Raw genomic sequence first — 25419 nt, 5'->3', positions numbered from 1 at the left:
CTTACTCGATCTCTGTAGTTCTGAGATTCACTTTCGAATCTTCCATCTCCTGCAAATCCAGTTTTGAGCAGGGCGTTACCATCACGTGATCCTTCCTCAAAGGAACCTTTCGCACCCAATGTTTGTTTACTCTCAGAATCTGAGTCTGAGGGATCCTCTGCTTCTAAGTCCCATCTGCCGTGGTTCCTCTAGTGAGATTGTTCGACGGACGTGCCAAGATTTATGTTCATCGACATAAGATCATCCCTGTCAACCGTCTTTGTAGCCGAGGTAGTAACCGGAGTCGAAGTGAACCGGAGCTGGTTTTGTTTTGGGATGACTTCATTACAAACTATCTTGAGGACAGATTTTGGCCGGCCTGCGCTCCGCGAGCTTGCGGCTGTCTCACCAGCTGGGTGCGTGAGACCTGCGAAGCAAGTGTCATTCTCCTTTGAGGATGTAGGCTTAGCACGAGCTTGTGCAGAACCCTTGATTTTTTCCAGATCAGGTGTTGTCAGCTGTCTGACCGTTTCTTGAATGCAGCCAAGAATTATCTGAGTTTGGCCATCAATCATGTCTTGTACGTCTTGACTCGTGACATACGCCTGCTGATAATTCAGTTCGAAATCGAAGAATCTTTCGCTGGCTGGCCAGCACCTTTCAATCTGAGCTCTCTCCTCTTTGGAAAGAGACTCGTCGAATCGTCTCAGTTATTGGTCCGCCCTCCAGAAGAACAAGGATCCATCCGGTCTTCGGAAGAGCGTGACTGTTGGTTCGTTGTAAACATCCCCTGGCGCCTCTTGGGCCTCGGAAATATTCCACTCTCTCAAAATGATTTGACGGAACTCATCCATGTCAGCACCTGTTGATTTGATTAGCAATAAGTATGTTGTTTGGATTTGATATGTCATAGTTTTTTCTAATTTATCCTATTCTATTCTATTCTATGACATGTATCCTGTTCAGTTTGAGAACATGAGGCAGGCTCATTCTATGTTTCCAGTCTATTGTGTAAGATGGTCCGGTCTAATCTTACTCTAGTCTATCTATATCTAGTTCTAATATCTATCTCTATACTGTGTTGACTTTTAATATTTTAATGACAAAGGAGTTTAATTTATGATAAATTTAACGTGCCCTTTTTATGTGTCATTTGGTTTGCTTAAGCGAGGTCAAGCCGGGTACGCATTGAGTGGGGCCCTCACAAAATGCGAATCTTTTTAAAAAAGGATTAACTGCAGATTTAATGCAACACAGAACGTTTTATAGATAACTATTTTCAATGAACAATATTGAAAAAGTTTAAGTTTATTACGGTAAAACTTTTATTAAGAAATTTAATTTATTGCTCAAATCAAGGTGACTATCACTTCAAAAAAATTCTCTGCACATAGTCTATTTCGTTTCAATTAAATCAGACAATGACTGGTATTCAAGCGCACAGCTGTAGCTATCTTGTACCGCTGTGAGTCGGTAAAGCGGCGCGCTGCTGTCTATCAAAACGCATTTGCCGCGCGAGGAAAAGAGGAGAGAGAGAGAGAGAGAGATCGCCGCGGCTCACGCCTCTGCGCGTCGAGCGCCACACGTCTCGCGCCTCTGCGGTCAAACTCCTGGAGAGAGAGAGGGAAAGAGCAAGAAGGTACCCCTCTCCCCGCGGCACGGTCGCCGCGATGCCAACACGTGCTCTCCTATACTGCCGCGCAAACACCGGCAGCGGCCATCTTGGGCACATTGTTTCCCCTCCCCCCTTTGGCGGTCTTTCGTCCGAAATTCTCGGAATTTGAACAAAAACACTCGCGTTTCGCGACGCTATGCCAATGGATTTTATGACTTACGATAGCGTTCTAACACTGATTTTAGTTCTTTTATGACTTGTATTAATAAATTTCGTCGTAAAATATTTTTCACTGCTTTTACTTTTCCCGAAAACACTCTATTGTTTTAATCAAATCTCCTTTTCTTATAACGATGACAATCTCACTGATTTTACTTTACATTTTCAAAACAATATTCTAACACTGAATTCGATTTAATTCACTTAAAATTTTGGTTTTTACTTACTCGTTGTCAAGCTACCAAAGTTGAGTTCCTCCATGGTCGCCTTTGTCTCCAGGACTCAGGGCTCAACCTCTCGGCTCCTTGCTGCGTGACAGAGGGTACGGACTGTGAAAAACACTAGTCCTTGAGTCTCTAGCTGCTGCCCTTTGTCTCGTGTTTACACAGCACAAGTCACCGAAAAACGCAAACACGCACGACACGTATCAGCGGTTACGCGGTGAGCGCGTTCGAACTTGCCTTCTTGATATTGCTCAGTGGAAGCGTCCACACTCACCGGCCCATAACCTGATGGAGTTGTTGGGTGAGGTGGTCGAAATAAACAACAGAGCAATGACTATTAAGTACCGAGGCTTTATTAAGAAACTATCTATGGACTTCTATCTAGTAGAGAAAAACGAAGAAAGTCGACGTGTTCTCTCTATGAGTACAAGCGCCGAACAACCGGCCGAGCGGGGCCCCTCACGCGGGCAGAGAGTCGAGCAGCGCCGCGCATGCGCACAGCGCTCTAGGCAAATAGTGGAGCGTAGCAACTGCCGTATGGCATCAGCCATAATCCAACAATATCTATATCAATAAACTCTCGTGCGTCATTTTGATTTTTTTTTGTACGATTGATTTTTTTTTATCCATGTCGCCAACCCACCACTATGAGTAGTTTGTAACTTTCCGCTCTTGTTGCACAATATACTGTTATACTAGCTCTGTACACTGGATATGGCAATCCCAAACCTTGCTCTAAAGATTTTGAAAAATTGAAAAGTTCATCAAAACCATGTTCAGTTCATATCGTATTTCATTTATATTTTAGGCAAAAAAATTTGTCTTTCTTGTTTTGTTTTTTACCCTAGTAGAAAGATTGGGTGGTTCAATTCAACATTTATACTACATAATAAAAACATGTAACAATAACACATGCGACTGTTAAACAAATTGTGTCTGTAACTTCTTCTACATAATATTAAAGTATAGTATTTGTTTATTTGTGTAAAAAACCCCTCCCCCCCCCAACCCAATAACCCAATACTTGTAAATATATATTTATATCGTGCTTCTTTAAGGTATATATGTGCAAAAATATGGACGCTGCATCTTACCGTAAAAAATTCGACATTACTTTATTTTTTGAAACATTTTTTAAGTGAATGTTGATTGCAAAAATGTCCGACGACACGTAAAACTTCGATTCCTTTATAATTATACTTATTTTTATTATGTTTCTTTGCGGTATATAAGTGCGAAAGTCTATCATTATACGATAAAAAATTTAACATTCTTTTTTTTTAAACAATAGCAAAACGTTAATGAAAAGAAATTTCCGGGATAACCTAGCACTTTGATTCTTTTATAAATATACATATTTTTACTTCGCTTCTTTGCGGCATATATGTACGAAAGTTTAGACTACATTATCCTACGGTGAAAAGTTTTACATTTATTTATTCTTTTTTTTAAACATTTTATAAGCAAAATGTTAATAAAAAAATATCTGAAGTAACTTAGCACATCGATTCTTTTATAAATTATATTCTTATATACATATTTTCATTATCCAAGTGTTTTGCAGCATAATATTATTTAAGTCAGAAAAGTTATATAAATATGTTCTTTTATCGCATATTTTCCTAATGTGTTCTTATTATCACATTTTTTCATCATGTGTCTAACACATTTTGATATATTTATAACTGAATAACTTGAAAAAATTATAATTTTGGGTAAATTTTCTACCAAGGGTATATTATTGATAATGTTGGTAGCGAGTGTTCTCGCCATCAACACCGGAAGCCGGTATACACATTTTCGAATCGCTTGCGCGCGCCGCTAGTCAACGACGAAGCTAAAGCAGTACATCTATAGAGTCCTATACCCACTATATAGTACCGCAAAACAGTGCCGTAGGTATACACGGCGAGGCCCCAACAAATTTCTTTAAGGATACAAAGTTTAAGTCAGCGTAATTGTGTGATGAATGATCAAAATTGTAAAAAATATAGTACTGTACGCAAAATGTGATTATAAGGAGCATTAAATAAACAATTAATGGCAAACATTCCAGAAAGGCAAATTTAATAAAAAAAATTTATATCTTTTTATTAAATTATATTTGGTCAGCGTAATTTTTCGGGAAGCCAGAAAGTCTCGGCAGGAAATAAATAAACACTTTAGGGATTTGATTGAAAAACTTATTGTAAGTACATATATCGCAACTGAAACCCGTCGCGAATATGTAACTTTTTTTTTAATAACTTTTTTTCATCAAAACTTAATGCAGTATTATTTTTACTATCATGTAATAAGTTATCCACAGAGAGAATTAGAGGCATCAAAATTATAAATTTATAAGTGTAGTTATTGCAAAACAGCCTGTATTTCTAAGTTTCGCCTATTAAAACCTGTGTAATAGTTTTTAAAATTATTTTTAAAATCGCTACGCTCGGGCGACGAAATACGCTCACGCGAAAATCACCTACTTCGCGCATTCGTATCGTAATATACTATTCTTATATATGTTTCAACATGTTTCAACTTTTTTTAACATTATATTTATCTAGCAAAAATCGTAGTGTTTGTTTGTTTTACATGTAAAAAGTAATCGTCAGCGAAAGTTCAGAGCATACAACTTATAAATAAACAAATTTGCGTATTAGCCGCAAACATTCTGTATTTCGAATTCTCGCGACATAAAATCTCCGTCTACAAGTTTTTTAGCCGATCATATCATTATATACGTTAAGTTACAATGACACACATGAAGTTACAATGGTTTAATGTAGTGAAACTTGAAAATAGGGCCTCATGGCACGAATTTTCTGTATTTTTCTGGCGGCAAGCTGCGAGTAGTTTAGCGCTATTTGTTCATTATCAATTTTATAATACGGGTATTACATTCAACGTACCTCTTTATTATATAGCTAAGAGTTTTTTTAATGCACCTATTGCAACGGCCTTTGGTTAATCAGGAAAATAGCAACGTCACATATGTATATAGGAACGATCGAGAGTAGAAAAAAGGAATGAGTGGAGTATTTCCAAATAAAACACTGACTTGTTAAGATAAAAATAACTTCAATGTATTCTCTAGTGTTAACTCAATATAGTGATTAAAACCGGCGTCGAATTTATAACATTTATTTGTATAACTTCATGTTTTCCCTTTTTAATACATTTTTTGTCTCATAATATCAATATTAATTCAGTTAGATTTTAGATGGTATTTAACTTTTTAATATTTTTATTTATATTTTTTCAGTTTCTAAATGTGCAGAGTCCATTGGATATTGATTACAAACAATTTTTGGAATCAATTAACCTTCAACACTGCACAATTGCGAAAGACTATCTTGAGAAGAAATGTGAAGGTGTTTATACTTTGTTCTCGGATTATATAAAAAACGACAAAGATAAGCGCACGTTGCTAAAAACGGTTATAAATGATCAAGATAGCCTAACAAAAGAGCAGGTTACTAATGAAGATGTACAAACAATCTTGGAAGAACTGTTCACTGTGACTGATAAAAAATTGAATCTCATATATCTGTCTCAGATCAGAACGCTGAAAGTGTATTGCCAGGGATTAATACTTCAATGTTGTATATTGGCTTAAAAGGAAGTCATACGGCTATGCACATTGAAGATCAGAATCTGTGCAGCTTAATTGTTATTGCAAGGCTCACCCAAGATCTGGTGCGTTGTGGATGACAGTATGAGAGACATATTTACTCAAGAATTTGCCGCATACGTTAAACCAAATACCTCTGAAAGTTGTCCACAAGCACTGGAGCATAAGGTGTACACTGTGCCATTGTTCGACGAAATCCCGGAGATCTGATTTTTATAAGGAGTGGGACCTATCACACGGTTGTAAATGCTGGAAGGAACATAGCTGACGCAGTCAATATTGGCGGCAATCTATGGTACTGCTCATACGATTCTCCTGCTTGTGATTGCGAAGACAATCGTCGTTAGATATATAGAAAAAAATAGAGCTTTCACGTACGCCATCAAAAAAGCAAGAGTGTTGCATGTTTGTACTATTGAAAACTGCAACAAGAGATTCATCACTAAAACTGAGTTTCAATTACACCAAAAAGATGAACACAACTACGTCAAAAAGTTCGTGTGCGAATCACGTGTCGTACAGGAAACATTTCAGAGGAAATACCATCTTGTTCGTCATTTGGAATCACACTCTGGGAAGGCTAAACAGTTATGCAACATTTGCAATAAGGAAGTGGTTGACCTCACAGAACACAATAAAGATGTCCACAGCGATGATCGACCATATTGCCAAAAGTGTGGGATGCAAGTTCGAAAAAAGAATTAGACCGGCATGTTGCTAATTGCAAGCCATATTGTACAATTTGCAATACAAGGTTCCGGAGTTCAGCGTATTTGAAGCGAATTTGATTATCAGCTGATTATCAGTTGATTGTCATCTGATTTTTTTCAGTAGGTGAGTGCCCTACGCCTCCTCCTACACTGACAACAATAACAACAACAGAATTATCTACAACCAAGAATAGAACTACCATTGTGTTTCAGCACATATCAGGCATACAGCTTCATTTATGCACTTCTTTTCGTATTGGTTGAATACTGATTAGGACCGATTCCGATTACAACCGATTATTACCGTATAAGGTTCAAATAACAAAAAAAAAAAAAAGAAAAATCAACGGTTAAGACCGATTTTTTCCAATTAAAAGAAATCTGGGTTTTACGTATTCGGACCGACATCCAATTAAAGACGGTTAAAACTAATTAACTAGTGATCGTAATGCTCGGTTATTTCAATTATAACAGATTAGAACCGATTAAAATGGAATCGGCATTAATCGGGTCTAATTGGTAATTTTTAGTAGGGGAATCTTATCGATTTCTACCGGTTTCTATCGGCTTTTTTCAGTAGGGGAGGCGAGCGAGAGCGAGGAAAATATTTATAAAATCAAGAGCCTTAAACTTACCTATATTATGCAGCTAAAGCTTAGATAAGAAAATATTTTCTAAATACGTAATTTGCTGTGTAAGGTTGGTAGGTTTAGGAATTTCGATTTTTAATGTTACTATCGTGCTCACTCGCCTCTCTTTAATGTGCCGACGAATTTAAAATAATATTTTACGAATTGAACTCTGACTGAATTGGGTAGGTAGGTTTAAGGGTTTTGGTTTTAAATGACGTAATAGTCGTTCAAACGAACTTACCTTAGTGAAGTTCGATCGTAATTCTATGATGCCCTCGCTCGAGTACATTAATATGTAGTATCCTCTTGGTCCGCTTGGTGGCGCACGTATTCAGAGTCAAAAAAACAAGACGGTCCCCCCTATATTCGCCTCGCGCGCTTTCTTCACCTATAGACCTTCAAGCTGACGGATTTTTTTTGCGTTGGAGAAATAACTTGTTATTTTCAAAGAGAGGGATTAATGTACTCGAGCGAGGACATCGTAGAATTACGATCGAACTTCATAAGTGAAGTTAAGTACGTTAGATCGACTGAAGGTAAGTACTTCGTTTTCGTTCTCCTACATTATTATGTAGTTTTTTAGAGTATATGATTTCAATTTTTTATTGTTTTTTTAATACAGATCGTGCAATTATAATATAATTATAATTCGTGCAATTATAATATAAGTCACGACTTCATTTTTCTTATTTAATCAATTAGCAGCAGATAGTCTATACACGTAAACGATAGATTACTAAGATTCATACATGATCTTCGAGTCATCATTAGGACAAGTAAAAATAGCTCAGGCAGTAAGATAATGGATTGTGAAGTTGAGGACCGGGGTTCAATCCTCGGTTAGGGCAACGTTTTTTTTTATTTTTTTTTGTGGTCAATTTTTTGGATTATCAACAAATCGATTTTTCATAATTGTTTAGTAGAAACAAAATAATTGTATTATAATTAAAACAAATTCTATTTTATGAGTAATTTCTGACATGATTTCTTATGTGAAAAATCACGCCAAATAGTCACGTAAACAATCACGTAATAAATCATGTGAGAAATCAAGTGACTGATCACGTGATTGATTGAGTGATAAATCATGTGATTTTTCTCGCCAGGGTACAGTCGCCGGACACAATAATTTTCAATTGCTCGCCACAAATGGCCGCTGGTCCTGTTGTTAACTGGGGTTCTTTTAACAAGGTTAGGTTAGATGCAGCGGCGGTTTAACATAGCTGCGTATGACCTAACCTTGTTAACCGAGCCCCAGTTAACAACAGGATCAGCGGCTATTTGTGGCGCGCAATTGAAAGTTGCGATAGCTGCACAAGCCAATATGAGTTTACCGATCAGTTGAGTATATTTTCTTATGCTACAACGCTTTATGAATTTGTATTTACATTTTAAATTTGCAATTTAATGCGCATTTTGTAGGTGGGCTTATGGGCTTATAGAATTTAGTTTTTCAGTTATATGTTAGCAACTTGCTGTGTCTGGTGTAGATGGTTTTAGAAGATTTTGGTTTAGTATTTTTATTTTTTCATTTGCATCTCGCTATGCATGGGGTCGGTAGATTTAAGTTTATTCGATATATTAGTATTCAGGTTTTATATTTAAGTCTTGGGTAACTAGATTTTGCGCATAGGTTCTTGTTTTTCAGTTTTAGATTTAATCGCGACCCCAGCACTGTATTTCATGTACTGTCTGGTTAGCGCTTTCATACAGCACCGCTAGGTGTGCCACTTTTGCTTAGACGTGCGAATAGACGTCTGTTCCTCTCTTTGCCATCTGTTGATTAAAATTTTGAAACTTTGTATAGTAAATCGTGGAATATTTGTTGTAACATTGTGATCGTGTACTCTATAGTATCTAGTCTTCATGGTCATACTTTGAAATTTAAACTAACCTTTACTATATTAATACATTTGCTCACCGTGTTACCGTTATTATAGTTTGCACGTGCTTGTACTTTCTTTTTTGATCCGAAATTGTTATAATTGTTGTAATATAATAAATTTGCTTATCAAAATCAATACAATATGGCTGATAAAGACGATGTTGAAAAAACAATTGCAGAAGACTTGGTGGTAACCAAGTATAAAATGGCTGGAGATATTGTGAATCGTAAGTTGATTAATGACATTTGTTCATACGAATGTTAGCACAGCATAAACTTTTGCTTTTTCTTTTACCATTTGTAACCGAAAAATTTTTTTGCTTAAAATATTAGTGTAATAAGGAAATAAAATACAATATGTTAGAAAAGTTTTATGTATCAGCTATTTATTTATAATTATATAAACAACTAGTACACCTTGTATTCAAAAAAATAAAATAATTGATACACGACTTATGAATTTTAATTAGTGCATATGCTATCTTGATCTTTGTATAAGCTTCAACTGATCCTAGTTTTTATTTGTTGGCAAGTGCTAATTAAATTCGTAATTCCAAAGAAAAAGAAAAAAATCGTCAGTTGGTATATAGATTTATACCTATATCAAATACCACATTAAAATATTTGACATAATGAAAAGCCAAAACATTACCCAAGAGTTTGAATATATTCAAAATTAATCTAGTTTTTCTGAAATTATGCTCAGTTGTATAATAATTTATGTTAAATTGACATAAAATTCAATCATGAATTTTATTATAAAACTATTACTTGATTAATATAGTTTTATTATTACACAATAATTCTAAATCAAAGAATTTTATATATTTTTTAAGGGACTCTATAGCAAATTTTACCATAGGTGACCTCTCATCTCAGACTGTAGTTTTTATTATTTGTTTGCAATATAGATTTTACTATTAACATAAAATTTATAATGATTTGTTCTTAGGTAGCAGATCTTAAATAATCACATTTTTGTTAATTTAAGGGAGTTTTCAAATAAAATTAATAATACTCAGACAATTCTGAAACTTTATATACCGGTTCATATGAGCCGTAAAATTATCTACATAAATTTATAGAAAGCTAGGGTACCTAAAAGCCAAGAAATCAATGTTTTTAATTTTTACTGTTTAACACAGGCTCTTACTCAATTTTGTTGTACTTATATATTGTTGTATTTATATATTGCTGAAGATTTGAAGCTGTTTTTGCTGAAAAAATTGTACTGCAAGAAAAATATCTAAAGATGAATTAGAGCCCTCAAAAAATATCATTGGATACCTTCAACTAATAAAAAAAAAATCACAGAATGCCAAAACTGGATATTTAACCTCAAAAAATTAGTCAAATCAGCTTCTACGAGGAACTTTGTATTGTTAATCAGAAAAAATATAATTGTTAAATTCACTCAAAAATTGTTGTTTGTTATAAGTTTACAGTTACAGCCTCTTAACAGTGTGTATTTGAAAATATTTAAAAGTAAACAAAAAGTAAAAAGTTTACAGATTTTGACTAATGTAGTAGTTATAGAACCTCCTTAATAATCAAGTAGTTTTGCTTTATAATATATTAGAAAACAGTTGTACAAATGATGGTGGTGCTTTCATGATCCTATTATGTATAATTATACGTATTTAAGTATTGGTTAACATACATGATGATAATAAGCATCTCAGAACACTTGGTTTATGTGCAATAAACGCGTGTAAGTATTTATAATTATGTAAGCATTCTATTTGGTTCTATTCTATTCTAATTATGATCTAAATAAAATTTTGAGGTTAAGCTGTGTTAAAAATTTCAACCAGTCTATGTGGATCCGACATCCCTTAAGGGAATGTCATAGCTAAAGCTTGGCAAATTCGCAATGGGCTATTTTGTATTTCCAAACTTTTAGAAAAATTTAACGTCCGATCGACATTTCCTTTGGTAGAATGAATTATTAATATCAACACTACGGTGCTACAGACTCAATTTTGAAAGCTTTATTTAAAAAGTTATGTGTAATAAGAAAAGAAAGTTTTTAGCTACCACATCCCCTTAAAAATGTAAATATGCTTTGTTAAAATAAATTTTTAATCTGTAGCACAAATATTGAACCCTGGATAACAAATATAGATATTTAAAAGAAATAATTTTATGTGTACTAATTATCACTAACAAATTTAACTATTTCATATAGTACTGGGTGGCCTGAATCATAGGGTAAGGGTCCCGGTTGAAAAAATCATATGTTTTTATCAATATGTTAAAAATATGTACTTTTATCATATGTTTTTGTGCTTTGATTTAACATATGATAAAATCACACGATAAAAACATGTAATAAAAGCATATACTATACGTAATAACTCTTCTGATTATTAATCAAAAATAAAACTTAAAAGAGACACATTTATTATATTTGGTGACCATAACTGGTAGTACCATGCTGATGTCCAATCAATATGTTAAAAACATGTACTTTTATCATATGTTTTTGTGGTTTCAATTTAACACATGATAAAATCACACGATATGCAACTTGACTTGATTTGTTTAAACTTTTAAAAGTTAAGTGGCAGATAACATAGACATATGATCTATTTTTGGTGTTATCAAGTTGCATATCGTGTGATTTTATCATGTGTTAAATTGAAACCACAAAAACATATGATAAAAGTACATGTTTTTAACATATTGATTTTTTTCAACTGGGGTGAGGCTTAAGGGTCTTTAACGCTTTTAGTTAGTGGAGTAAATAACAGGGTGTACCCTCTATTATAGTTAATTTCTCAAGATTCATGCAGCAATGCAAGCTAAAATTTTGCTTTAAAAACGTTGCACTTAATTAAAGTCAATCAACTATTTTTGACTGGGCGCAAGAGCCTATGTATAACCTACAAAAGTTAAACTCGAATATTATGAAAATGTATTCGGTAAGCGGTAACCAATATTGTGAAAAAACCAGGATAGTTTTGTATGTGGAAGATGAGCCTAGTGTCTAACTACAAAGTGAATTTGATTATATCTTACAATTAGGACAGTGAAAATTTCTCAACCAGTAGGGTTTACTTGCTGTTAAAGAGACTTTTGATATTCTGTATAGTAGTGCTATTATTTTGCAAAATAACCAAATGGGAAGTCAAACTATGAAAGCTAATTTTTTTGATATGTCACGAAAGTGTCACCCATTTTGGAATACAGTTGATATTTACAATAACTACGATACATGTATACATTCAACATTGTAAACGTCTAAAAACTATTGAAATTGTTTGCTTTATGCGGAGAAATTACGTTTGAGCTGGTTTTAGCTCTTGTTTGCTGTTGATTTTACCAATGTCCACAATGCATCAAAATCAATTGCTGTTTTCTTTGACCTTTTCTCAAGGCAATTTCAGGCTGTGTTTGTTTTAATGTGCTACAGAGGAATGGTGTAAAATATAGGCGAACTCTGTGTTTTTTTTTATTTTTATACTTCCAGCTAAACTCTATGGAGGTAAAATTCATTGAACTTGCCTTATATTGATCCTCCAAGAAGCGAATTATTTTTTGGCAGCTCCAAAAATACAAAAACCATACTGCTTAATCGACTTTTTTATCTCTTGCTTGAAAACACGGTCTCAAAGTATGACTTTTAAAAAGTAATTTTTCAAATGTTAAAAACAAGTTTTTATCATGAAAAAGTGCTTAGCAAGCAATGCAATGTGTTACAATATGTTATAAAGTTGATAAAAAGTTAAAATATGTCCAAAATTCTATTCTTTACTTAATAAATCAACAATTAAATCATGCACTTCAATTTGAAATTTGAGATTATATTTAGGGAATCAATTATTTATTCTTTGTGCTAGAATATAATTTCGTAACATCAACTATAAAACCAAAAGTACTTTTTATCAATTTTATTTGAAAATGAGAAATCAAACAAACGGGAAAAGGCGAGTTTTTTTGAAATTTTTTTTATTATCTACAACTTGAACAACAAAGTTTGTACAAAACATCAGGTTTATGAATACAAATCTTATAATATTTTATGAAAATAAACTTCAATAAACTTCTTTTTTTTATATTATTCCTTGACTTTCCACCTTTTGGCATTCGATAAGACACAAGTTAGAGCAGACATCAAGTCTGTATCCCCCGTAACTAGATTTTTTGCCTGCCTTTCTAATAAGATGATAGCAGACATACAGTTATGCAGTTCTGTATGTTTGAATATTTCTTTGGGATTCTCTTTATCTAGAGATGACCTCAAGGCTGTGCATTTTATAGCAAGATTTTTTGTCATGAATCTCCTTATCATCGCAAGGAAGGTTTTGTTAATGCAAAAATTCTTATCAACCTCAGTTTTCAATGCTGTACACTAAAAAAAGAAATTTGAAGTTAATGTCAAAAACAAGAGAACGATCAAAATTTAACAGTATCAAGTTCATACTCGCAACATCTCTTTTGAGAAAATCATTACTTTTCATCAACTGTTCAAATTTCAAAAATGTATCCAGATCATCTATACAGGCAGTTGCAGCTCATACTTTTTTTTAAAATCAATTCCTTTTTTTGTTGCATTGACTTCTTTATCAAGCAAGAAATTACAAGCCTCTTGTTGACAAACTTTTATTTGGTCTACACGATTATCCAATTCTTTAATACTAGTTTCCAAATTCTGCATACGTATTTCCATGATTGACTCATAGATTGACATATTTGCTGTAAATAAGTACGGATTCCAGACAACTCAGCGATTACAACAGTCTGGAAATCAGTTATCAATCAGTTATTACAGTAGTGTGGGTACTAGAGGGGTAGGAGAAAGGGAGTAGGTGCGAGGAGGAAGAGAAAAACCCCATCTGAGAAGGGTACAAAAAATCGGTGAAAAAACGGGTCAGAGTAGGGAGATAGAGGTGTGAGAAGAAGGAGTCAAAGTTGAGAGGTTAGGAAGGAGAGTGGGAGAGAGAGAGAGAGAGAGAGAGAGAGAGAGAGAGAGAGAGAGAGAGAGAGAGAGAGAGAGCGGGAAAGGAACTGTGAACCTGTCGAACATCGAGGTACAGGCGGCGTAGTGCGCGCATATTATAAATTATTTGTATGAATGGGTTTTGTACATAGGTGTGAATGTCTGTGTGAAAGTGTGAATGTGAAAGTATTTTCGGCGGCACGATCCCCGCTCGCTCCGAGGCCTATAAAAGGACCCCCGCACGGCCAGTATGAGCTCACTAGCCGAAGCGCAACTTAAGCGTCAGCGCAACTAAAGCGCCTAATCCCTGCTCTTGAGCAACGTATGCCTTGAGCAGGTAAAAGACTTAGAGTATTTTCAAATATTTCTACACTTATAAAAATTTTGAGTCAGGCACGATATCGCATCATAAAGCATATCAGTCCTAGACTTAGAAAAATTCTAATTCTTGTCAAAATAATTTGTCAAAATAATTTAAACTTGTAAAATTTCGAATAAGATCAGATAACGCAAATTTAAGCGTATCTGCATAACATCTCTTCTTGTAACAATACGATTCAAATCAGATTACGCAACTTAAACGCATATCTGTTTATTTTTGTTTGTAAAAATCAAAGCGGATTTACCCATTTAATTTTTGTGATACTTAGAATATATGCAAGATTTGTTATATTTATTTTTGTTATAAAGAACAAAAATCTCTTTATTGCGATAAACCTCCACTACCTGGTATCCCGGACCTGAACTATCATAATTGAGAATTATTATAAAAAAATTTAAAATCTTTCTATTTAATCTGTTGTCAGAATCACGACGCAGATTAGTAAATGTTCGCGACTTTTCAGATAGTAAAATCAATAGATTTTGTATTCTTACATAAATTTAATTACTACAGAACCGAGATAAGTTGTGACCGTTTCAAGATGAATGGAAAACAGGAGTGATTACGCCGCTTTTCAAGAAATGGAAGAAAGAGGAGGCAAAGAACTACAGAGGGATAACACTTATGGACACGGGTTATAAAGCATATGCGGAAATAATAAGAGGAAAGCTGGAAAACGAATTAGAGGGAAGGGAACTCTTGGACGACACACAAATTGGTTTCAGGAAAGGAAGAGGGACACCAGATGCTATTTTTATTCTGAGCAAGGCAATAGAAACGGAACTAGAGAACAAAGGAGGTAAAGTATACGCGTTTTTCGCAGACATGACAGCAGCCTTCGACAAAGTAAACAGGAGAGAGATCTGGGAAATGATGAGAAAGCTAGGAATAGGCGGTAGAATAAGGAAGAGGATAAAGGAATTATACAAAGGGACCAAGAGCGAAATCAGAATAGGAGAGGAAAAGATAGGAGGTTTCGAGATACATAAAGGAGTGAGATAAGGGTGACCATTAAGCCCGACGACATTCAACGTAGCAATGGCGGACACAGAGAAGGAACTAAGCAAAGTACAGGAAGGGGGATAGTATTGGAAAAAAGAAATTCTGGTCGATCGAGCGGCGAACAACGCGACAGGGCTAAAGCAGATGCTAAAGAAATTCAAAAGGATAATAGAGAGGAAAGGTCTAGAACTAAACACAGAAAAGTCGAAGATAATGGTATTCAAAAATGGGGGAAGGAGAAAAAAGGAGGAAAGATTTTTATGGGAAGAGAAGGAGATAGAGGTAGTGAAAAACTTTGATTACTTAGGATATATGTTAAAAGAAAACGGGAAGGAAGAGGTACAAATTAAGAAATTAAAAGAAAAGGCAAGCACGGTAATGAGTTCGATGTGGGGACTAGGGGAAGAATTATTCAGAGACAACTGGGAACTAAGAATGAGGCTATTTGATACAATGGTGAAAAGTGTAATGGAATACGGGGCGGAGGTGTGGAGATGGAAGGGGAAAGATGAACTGGAGAAGATACACAGAAGATATTTGAAATGGATAATGAAATTGGACAGAACGACGCCGGAGCACATACTACACCTAGAGACTAAGAGATACAAGTTAGAAACAAGGACAAGGAGAAGAGCAAAAAAATACGAAACGAAACTGAGTAAGGCAAAAGAAGGTACGCTTTGGAGAGAATGCTGGAGACTACTAGAAAAAGAAGAGGACAATAAGAGGCGAAAAAGAAAAAAGCGAGGACAAAGAGAAGAGGAGTTAAACAAAAGAGGATATGCACTATCTGAATACCACAGAAAAATGAGAGCAGGAGAGCAGGTGTGGTTGAAGCTGGAAGAAATAGAGAAGGACATACAATGGCAGAGCTGGGAAAGCAAATTGAATGAGTCCAGACAAGCGAGAGATATAAAAGAATTAATAAAAACACAGGGAGAGACTCCAGAATATCTGAGGAGAGCAGGTAACACAGGGAAAAAGGGGCTAGCAATAACGGCAAGATTTAGAATGGGAAATGAAGCAAGAGGTTACAAATACTGACTGAAAGAGGAGGAAAGAAGATGCAGGTTATGTAAAGAAGAGGAAGAAACGTATAAGCACATATTCTCGAGATGTAAAAAATCAGGTAACAGGCAGGACAACTGGAAAAGGATTTTAAATGGGTAAAGAAAAAATCTGGCGAAACTATATAGAATAATATGGTTAAGAAAAGAAAAGGAGAAAACTGAAGAAGTATAAAAGAAAATCTGATGCAAAGAGAGAAAAGAGCAAACGAAAGAACACAAAGCGCAATTGAATAGTAATGGTAGCAATAGAGAAGAGGAGAGGATAAAACAAATAAGGAAAAACTGAAAGAATCAGACGTAGTAACCAAATAGAACGCAGGGACATTTAGTGAGCAGGGAGATACGAACGGAACAGGAGAAACAGTGGAAAATTCAAAAGGCACCAGGCGCGGGCTAGAACACGACACAGGTGGAGAGTGGAACGTGGACGAGGAATGAGAAACAGAACAACACAGAAAAGAAAACATGTGGTAAGCCACAGATAGAAAAGAGGTTAGCTAAGATAAGACAAGTAGTAAAAGGAGAAGATAAAAAAAGTGAAAAGGAGAAGATGTATGGAGACAAGAAGAAAGATGAAAGAGAGATGAAAGAATTGAGAGAGGAGATGGAAGGTTGGAAAATTAAGGCGAGGTTTGAGAGAGAGAGAGAAAAGAGAAGCCCTGGAGAAGAAAATGCAGGATGTGAGAGAGGATGTGGAAATTTTAAAGGGGAAGATGAGAAATTTACAAAAAGAGATAGATGAGATGAGGGACGGCCGTGAAGGTAAGAAAAGTAGAGTGGAGGCGATAAAGAAAAGGCAGGAGATAGAAAAGTGAGAAGAGGGTATGAGAAAGGAGAAGAGATAATTTTGAGAGAGAGAGAGAGAGAGAGAGAGAGAGAGAGAGAGAGAGAGAGAGAGAGAGAGAGAGAGAGAGAGAGAGAAAGGCTGACGTGACCAGCTACAGCTATAGGAGAGGAGACAGCAAGTGCAAAGTATGGGAAAGAGGTTTAATAATACACCTAAATAATTGGACGGAAGAAGATTCTATAAAAGACTGGTTGGACGACATCATGGAAGGAGTAGAGTGGGAAATGGAAGATACGAGAGCGGAAGACACAAAGAAAATCATTTTTAAAAGGAAAGAGGACATGGAAGCGATATGGGAGAAGAGAGCAGAAATCAAAGAAGGAGGCAAAATACGGCTGGAACAGTGGCTATCAGTGGATGAGAGAAGGGCCAGAGCCTTGATTATGAGAGAGAAAATGAGAAGAGAAGAGGATAAAGAAGAGGAGGGCGAGGTAAAGCACAAAAAAGAGTGGGTAGCCGAAATAGAAGGAGAAATGTACAAGTGGGACGACAAGAAGGATAGAATAGTTAAGAAAGGAAAAGGGATAGAAAGGAGAGATGAGGGACAATACAAGATCTGGAAGTCAGGAGAGTCAGATGAGGAAGACGAATAGTAGCAGAAAAGGATGGAGAGAAAGAAAAGAAAAAGAAAAGAAGAGAAAGAAGAGAGAAGAAAGATGGATCAATGTTATCAACATACACACAAAGGCAGGGTAGAGGAAAAACACTCACAAACAAACACAAACACTCACAAACAATCAAACACACACATACGCGTACACACTTATACACACGCATACACAAACACGCAAAAGCAGACACGAAAACAGAAGCTGCAGGAGAATTTAAACACACTTACACACATGTAAACAGGAACACTACCTACAGAGACACACATGACATACTAGGTTAGGTTAGAGTAGGAACAGAGCAATATGTATGTAAATAAACGAATGTACAAAGATTGTAAACACGAAAAGAGAAATACAATAAAGATATTATTATTATCATTATTATTATATTTATGATGGGAATGTCCATATCTCTCAATATAATATCAGCATTATCTTCTATATTTTCCTGCTCTACTGTAAAAAAAATATAAAATTGAAATTTCATTTGCAGAGGAAATACAAATTTATAATTGTAATATTTTAAAATACCTAAAAGGCTCGATTGATTTTCCTGTATGCTGTTAGCATCTGCTTTTGACGATACTGTAGCTTCTTTTTGATTTTTGGGTTGATCCCTGTTCACATCAACTGTTCCACTTTCTTTTGAACTTGACTGAGGTTTCGCATTAGTTGAGGAAGAGCTTTGAGGTAATATCTTTTACTTGGACACATCTAATATTTCATTGTGACTGTTCAGAGGTGATTTGACAGTCGCAGAAGCTGTCTGTGCTTTTAGCATAGAAGTATGTTTCGATTCCAAAGCAGCCAGTTCCTTCTGCAATCGTTGTTTTTTCACAGCTTGCTCAATTTTACTGGTTTCCAGTGCCGGATCCCCGTCAGAACCTGTAAAAGCGTTGTCTTCCTTCTCAAGGACTTTAAATTTTTTTACAGCTTCCTCATAGGTACCCGGATAACAAAATCATAAATGTAATAATAACAGATAAAGGAAAATCTTTAAAATATTTGTTGAAATACATACTTGCTTGGCCCAAAACAGAGACAGTATACGTTTTCCAGGATTCTGGAACATCCGCACAAGTCTTTACAAAGCTATCTAAGAATTCACTGTCATCTGGATCAGACGACAATTCTGGAAATCTAGTGCAGGAGCGACCTTTACCCCTTGAACCGAGCCATTTACTTGGGACTATATCCACTTGTCGTGTTTTACCCTGCCTGCCTCTTTTAATAAAGTGGATGACACTAAAGATTCGAAGCTCAATCTCATCATCACTTTGTTCGTCCTCTGCAGAGCTCATTGTAGATCTCAGTACTATAGACACTTCACCAAATCTGAAATCACAAAACACAAAACAAGTAAGAACTTTCTCAAAGGTTATGTTCAACTTTATGTATACAAAAAGTAGTTTTGCATAAATCTATTTTGACTGTGTAAGTTAATTATATAAGGCATTTCAAATCTATAAGATAAAACTTATAATTTCAAGAAAAAAAAATTGTTTAATTACAATTACAACAGGTAACTTGTTGTTCACTGAGCATCACTGAGCAGACTATAAACTATAGCTGTCTAATGTATGCTATGATTAGTTTAGGTTGAGGTTAGTTTTGGAGGGATATTTAAAATCTGTTATCAGTTTAAATGTATACATACCTTTTATGAGTAATGAAACTGTATTGACAGGACGTACATAATTTAATGTAAAAAAGGAATTACGAAAAACTTTTTCTCTTCAAGCTTTGAAAAACTCATTTTAAACTTAATCAATTTCTTGGCAACTTTTTGAATTGGAGAGACACATATTTCTGAGGATAATTTTTTAACTTCCCAGATGTTTTGGTTGTCAAACTGAGGAATCACTGGCAATTTGTTTGATTACTTCTGATATTTAATATTCATTAAACTCTCCACTTGTTGAAAGTCAATTATTTCTGCGACGTTTCCATCCTCAGTTAAGAAAGTGCTATTAAGATCATTGATGAAAGAATCATTCCTTTATAACTGATCTTGATACTTTTTTGCTTGGTTTTAACTAACGTTTTAATTTCTTTAGGTACACTTCTCACTTTTTCACAATACTTTTCTTGTTCAAACAATCTTTTCTGTACTGCGCAACCAAGTTTAGAGGGGATCTCATTAAACTTGTCATGTTTCCAAGATATGATTCGAATGGAAACGCACTAAGTTCATTTAAATTACATTTAGTATATTCAACATCATCAGAAAGATGTATCAAATTATGGATATTTAGAGTTACAAATGTTAATCCAAAAATGTGTGGCGCCTCATTTACAAACTTCACTAGATACTGTCGAACTTGATTAACATGAACAAGAGGATTCGTTTCACTTTTTCTTCAATAATCTACATGACATGTCAAAGACTCCAAGATATAAGAGATGCATTGGATCCAACGCAAACTGACGGAGCATAACTATTTTAGGTTTTATCAAAGTTAACATTGAAGCACCCGTATGATAATCTGCATCTGAGAATGCACGAAAGTCTCGATCTGTTTTCTTTTTGGCATCACATTGTAAAAACACTGTAACAAAATCTTTCTTCTCACCAAACACATAAGATCTTTCACAGCCTTTAAATGCATTATGTCCAACAACGCATTTAAGAAAAGACCTTGCCGGACAGTCACAAGTAAAAAATGTTCACTTCAAAATGTTTTTTACTCACATTCACGCCAGACACTTGCAACGAATTGATTTCTCCAACAAACTTATTCAAATAATCACCTGCAGACTTGGGTTTTCCGTACCCAGCATAAACAGATACAGAGAATGGTTTGTATACGTCTTCTTTGGTATGCACTTTACACAATGTTGGCCACATGGTCACCGTGCTTGATTTCAAAGGTGAAACGCCATCAATATTGATTATTATTAATTCTAATATATTGGTGTCATGGTATAGTGGATCAACTGTCTGATCTAACCTCTCTTTAATTCCAAAATAACAGAATTCACCAAGCGTGCCATCACTCACAAGCAAATCTTCCTTGTCGCACTTAATATTGTTTCGAAGAAGAGCCTTGGTACAGGCTGGTATATTGGGTAAAAGCCTTTGTTTCTAAATTTTCAATAATTTATCAACATGATTGTGAGGTATGTTACAAGTCACAACCCAATTTCTGATTTGATCTATTTCTAGAACTCCGAATTCTGTAAGATCAGACACTTCTTCTTCTTTTCGAATTGTCAACATTGAAGGAGTCTATTTATTTTCAATTTTTGTGCTAGTGGTTTCACTTTCTGCACTGCTTTTTGAATTGACTGGAAAATCAATATGCAAATCACTTTAACGCTCTGGTGATACATCAAACAGTTGTTGAACTTCTTGAAGTTTTGATTGCAATTTCGTCGTCTTTCTCCTTAGTCGATACTGTTTGGAACGTCTTTTACTGGCACCACTCAGGTTTACATCAAAATTCAACTATATAAAGTTTAAATCATGTGAACCAAAGCTAACACGAAAACGTGGATTCTCCCGTTTTGCTGTGCGCATGTTCAGCAACTCCAGGTACGCATCGTCTGTGTGCTTAGTTTCCACAACACACACACACACACACACACACACACACACACACACACACACACACACACACACACACACACATATATATATATATATATATATATATATATATATATATATATATATAATGTGTGTATATGTGTGTGTGTGTGTCTCTATATATATATATATATATATATATATATATATATATATATATATATATATCTGAAGGATTCATAACCATGTTCAAGAAAATAATTTAATTATATTTTGCAATCACGACTGCAAAGAAGCTATTATTTTCGTTATTCGCTAGTGTATTGTAAGGCACGCATTTACTGCTGTGCATTTAATGATAAGATATTATGCGATTAAAAAAAAAGTTTGTAAATGATAAAGAGCAGTCGTTGGCGAATCGTTGATCAATCACAACAGTATACGTTGGCCAAAGTCGTTAGCGCACCATTGACAAACAGGCTAACTCGGTTGGGCTATTTTCTAGATAGGGATATACCAAGGATAGAAATATGCTTTATATACAGGTATTGATAATTCAACAAGTTTGAGTGGGATACGATCAATAATTGTCAGTATTTAGGCGTCAAGTAAATAATGCTATTATAATTTCAGCAAATAACGCAGTCTGTGCACATTGTATTGTTTAGTCCGGACTACTCGTAATAAAATAGTCAAGAACGTAATGATATGAGTAGTGGCAAAGGCTGTAATAAATGTTAATCCGCGCCTAGCACTCTCGCTATTAGTAAATAAATAATGGCAGTGATTATTCTGTTTTTTGTTAAATCGGCAGGCACTAATTGAATGCCCTGATGGTTGACTGCAGAATTTACAGATTAATTTTATTTTATTTGTAACGTTCCTGCAATTATTGGAAAAATGATCTGCTCCTTTGCAGTATACGCATGCTGCTGAACGACAAAAGAGAGCTTCGTGTTGGAATTCTCTGCATATTTGGCACGTCAGCACTTTTTTCGATTGTTCGATTCTTTCCTCGCGGTCTTCATTCAACTTAAATGTTAAGTCGCAAATTCGATCTTTTATTTATTTATTCTTACTTACTTGCGTTTAACTGCTTGGGCTGAATCGCTGCTGTTGTGATGTAGTCAGGCATATACAGGATGGGTGTTCTCGAATGAAGGACACTTGTAGTTGGCTGATTCTCACGATTTATTCAAGGCAAAGTTTTCTATAAAGACCGAAATCGCGGTTTAAGACTGGTAGCTCTTTGGTAGCGACGGATAGGAGCGTCGTCCAAAGAGTCCAGGTTGAGTGTACAACATATTATTCTGACTCATCGATTTTGAGTTTTTGGCTTCGCAATATTGCTCAACTGCAATACATCGCAGGACGTAACAGCTCATTTGAAATTTTCATTACTCGATTAAAAGTATATTCTGATTGTTTTACTAAAACCCATTGAGTTATTAAATTGGCCTATTAAGCGTTTGTTTACGCTTTGCTCTACTTCCGCGTTTTTGCTACTGTTAGCTAGTTCAGTAGGTCATTTGCCGCAACGCGAGTAGTTGCTGAAATTTGATCCGATGCCGTGTATAATCGCGACACATGTATTACGCTTGGTCTGTTTCTTTTATCCGTGTCATGTCCCTGGTAGAAATTCGAATATTTAAAATGGGCTGGAAACTATGAAATAGCTATGAGAAATAGCTTAATCATAACTTGTGATGAAACGCTTTTTCTCCCAATTCTTGAACATTTATTGGAATGAACATAACCTTAAATCTTTCGTATTGATATTAGTCCTTGTGTCGTATACTAATTTCAATGAGGCTTACGGATTTTAATCGATTTCCAAACGGTTTACACAATTAACAGTCAATTAGAGTTATACAACATATTTGTAATTTTCTTATTTTTTCACTTTTTTGACCCGACTTTCACCTGTGCTTTGCTTTAGATAGTGAAATCTATTTTTACAAGCTTCAAAATTCCTTGTAATACGGTATGACTCTATTCTTACTCCAATAAATGCGTACAAAATGTCCGAAAAAGCATTTCATCGCTGGTCGAAAAATGGACCTATTTTTTGCCCATCTCTAGTAATACGTGGTATGTTGTAGCTTTAAACTGATATCGATTTCTACCAGGGCTTTTACATGAATTTTTTATTTATTATCAAACACGTAATGATTGGGAATTTCAATGTATAATAAATCTCGTACTAAAAAATTAATTTTGTTTAATTCAAACCAAGCTGTTAATATAGTATTCACATTACGATATATTAATTCTGTTTCAGATCCTTGTTTAAAATATACAAATTGTTAATTTTCTAAATCGACCGCTAATCGATCAATTACGTGGGATTGATCGTATAATTTAAATTCTAATAATCTATACATTGCTTCGGGCGGACATACGTAACGCATAGCTAAATATTGTTCTATTTCATCGTAATTTAAAACATTAGTGATCTCATTTGAAATATGAGATGTAATATCAGACTCATTATTTAAATCATTCTCTTTTCTTAAACCTACTAATACGGAATCGGGACCTTTATATAAATATTTAAACAAATTGCCAACATGGCGGAGACAAGCGCAGGATCGTCGTGTGCACAAGCGACAATTTATTACAAATGTCATCCTAAAATATGTGTCTAATTTGTGAAAGTGTGTACCACACAAGTGATTTTGCAAGATTAGATGGTGCGATTAAATTAAGTAGTGTATTGGGAATATACAACGAACATCATGATCTAGATCTAACCTCAAATATAAGTAAAGAAACGCTGAGTAATGATGCGAGGCATATAGTCGCTCAGATAAAATCAAACCATAACTCGGAATCTAGAAAGAAATTGCTCGATAATTTAGAAATCGTCAGTGATGAAGAAGAAGGAGAAGTGTATGAGAATAGTTTGAAAAGAGAAATTTCACTGTTGAGAAAACTAAATAAAGAATTAACAGAAAAAAACAAGATTCGTAGGTCTTCCCTATTTATTCGCGCCATTATTGTTGAGACGTCATGCCTCCCTCTAAAGTCTAATACTCCGAGGAGCCATCTCTGCAGCCTAGCAGCACGATAAAATCGCCTGCCATCTGTCTTCAGCTGCATACTATCGAGAACTTCTTGCATCTCTTCTTCATCGATGCCCCAGCACCAATTCTCGACGACATTCTCAATTTTCTTTGCCATGTTGTCTTTGTCTCCGCAATCTGTAGCTCGTCCAAACGACGTTTACGCGGTTGCGCAACAACAACGTGGCAGATTACTACGCAAAATTGAATAAAACGAAAAATCGAAATCGTATAATCGGAGCGAAATCCGTAAAAAAATCGGATTGCTTCTAGCGAGCGCACTCGTAGCACTTTAGTGCACCCACACTCCCGAAATATTCGAAAAAAAGAACGAAAATATTTTTCGAGGAATCACGCGTGTATCTCGGACTTCGAGCGAGTGTGTTATCCTCTTGAATGTTCTTGAGGTCTTCTTGGCTGTGAAACTGGGCGTACTCTATTTCGCGTCTTACCGTGGAAGTGACTATCTACCTCGCGCTCGTCGCGTTCCCGTAGAAGTGCCTATATGTCGCCGCAAGTGCTTGCACTCGCACTCACACACTCGCGCCGCTGCGCGCTTTACTCTACTATAGAGTGCGTGGACTATACCTTGCGACTACACGCGCTCGTGTTGCTGCTTTGCTGCCTTTTGCTATTTAATTATAAACAATTAAACAGCTTACAACCATGTACATACGTTCTACTTTCACACGAGATGTCACGAAAAAATAATTGTGCAACTCTCTATCCTAACGAGAGCGCTTTAGAATTTTCCCGACAACAATAGAAAATTATTCGACTCGGAGAGCATGCTATATCCTAGTATCAGTGTCAAGTTTCGCTGCTCCGAGTCGTTTAATACTACGTCGTGTGATAATATTGGTAGATATTTGCTCTTGGCTTGACAACAAATATCCCCAATTATTATTCACAGACCTTTCGTGTGCAGCGCGTTCAAAATATTCACATACGTCGCACGAATATATTCGAACGCTACTCAAATCACTGGGCGCCAATGTAACAGGGGCAGAATTTACGACTGAAAGTGATCAACGAACATCTGTATCGCAATCCCACGATGCGGCAGAGAACCTGCTCGACGCCTGCGA

At 35.4% G+C, this 25419-nt stretch overlaps 1 protein-coding gene across 3 annotated transcripts in view; it reads left to right on the top strand.

The window, feature by feature from the left end:
- The first annotated feature begins 8784 nt into the window (after positions 1–8784).
- Positions 8785–25419, top strand: part of LOC100114920 (proliferation-associated protein 2G4) — a 141057-nt gene continuing 124422 nt past the window's right edge. Inside the window, exon 1 of one of the 3 annotated variants that reach the window (XM_031926038.2) lies at positions 8785–9110. In XM_031926038.2, coding sequence (XP_031781898.1) covers positions 9026–9110 — 85 coding nt within the window. In that variant the 5' untranslated portion in view covers positions 8785–9025. The remainder of the gene's footprint in view (positions 9111–25419) is intronic. The other 2 variants (XM_031926040.2, XM_031926039.2) reach the window with 2 other exon arrangements.

Source organism: Nasonia vitripennis, assembly GCF_009193385.2.
Source record: "Nasonia vitripennis strain AsymCx chromosome 3 unlocalized genomic scaffold, Nvit_psr_1.1 chr3_random0007, whole genome shotgun sequence".
NCBI classification, from domain to species: Eukaryota; Metazoa; Arthropoda; class Insecta; order Hymenoptera; family Pteromalidae; genus Nasonia; species Nasonia vitripennis.
This window is presented reverse-complemented; position numbering and strand designations above follow the sequence as displayed.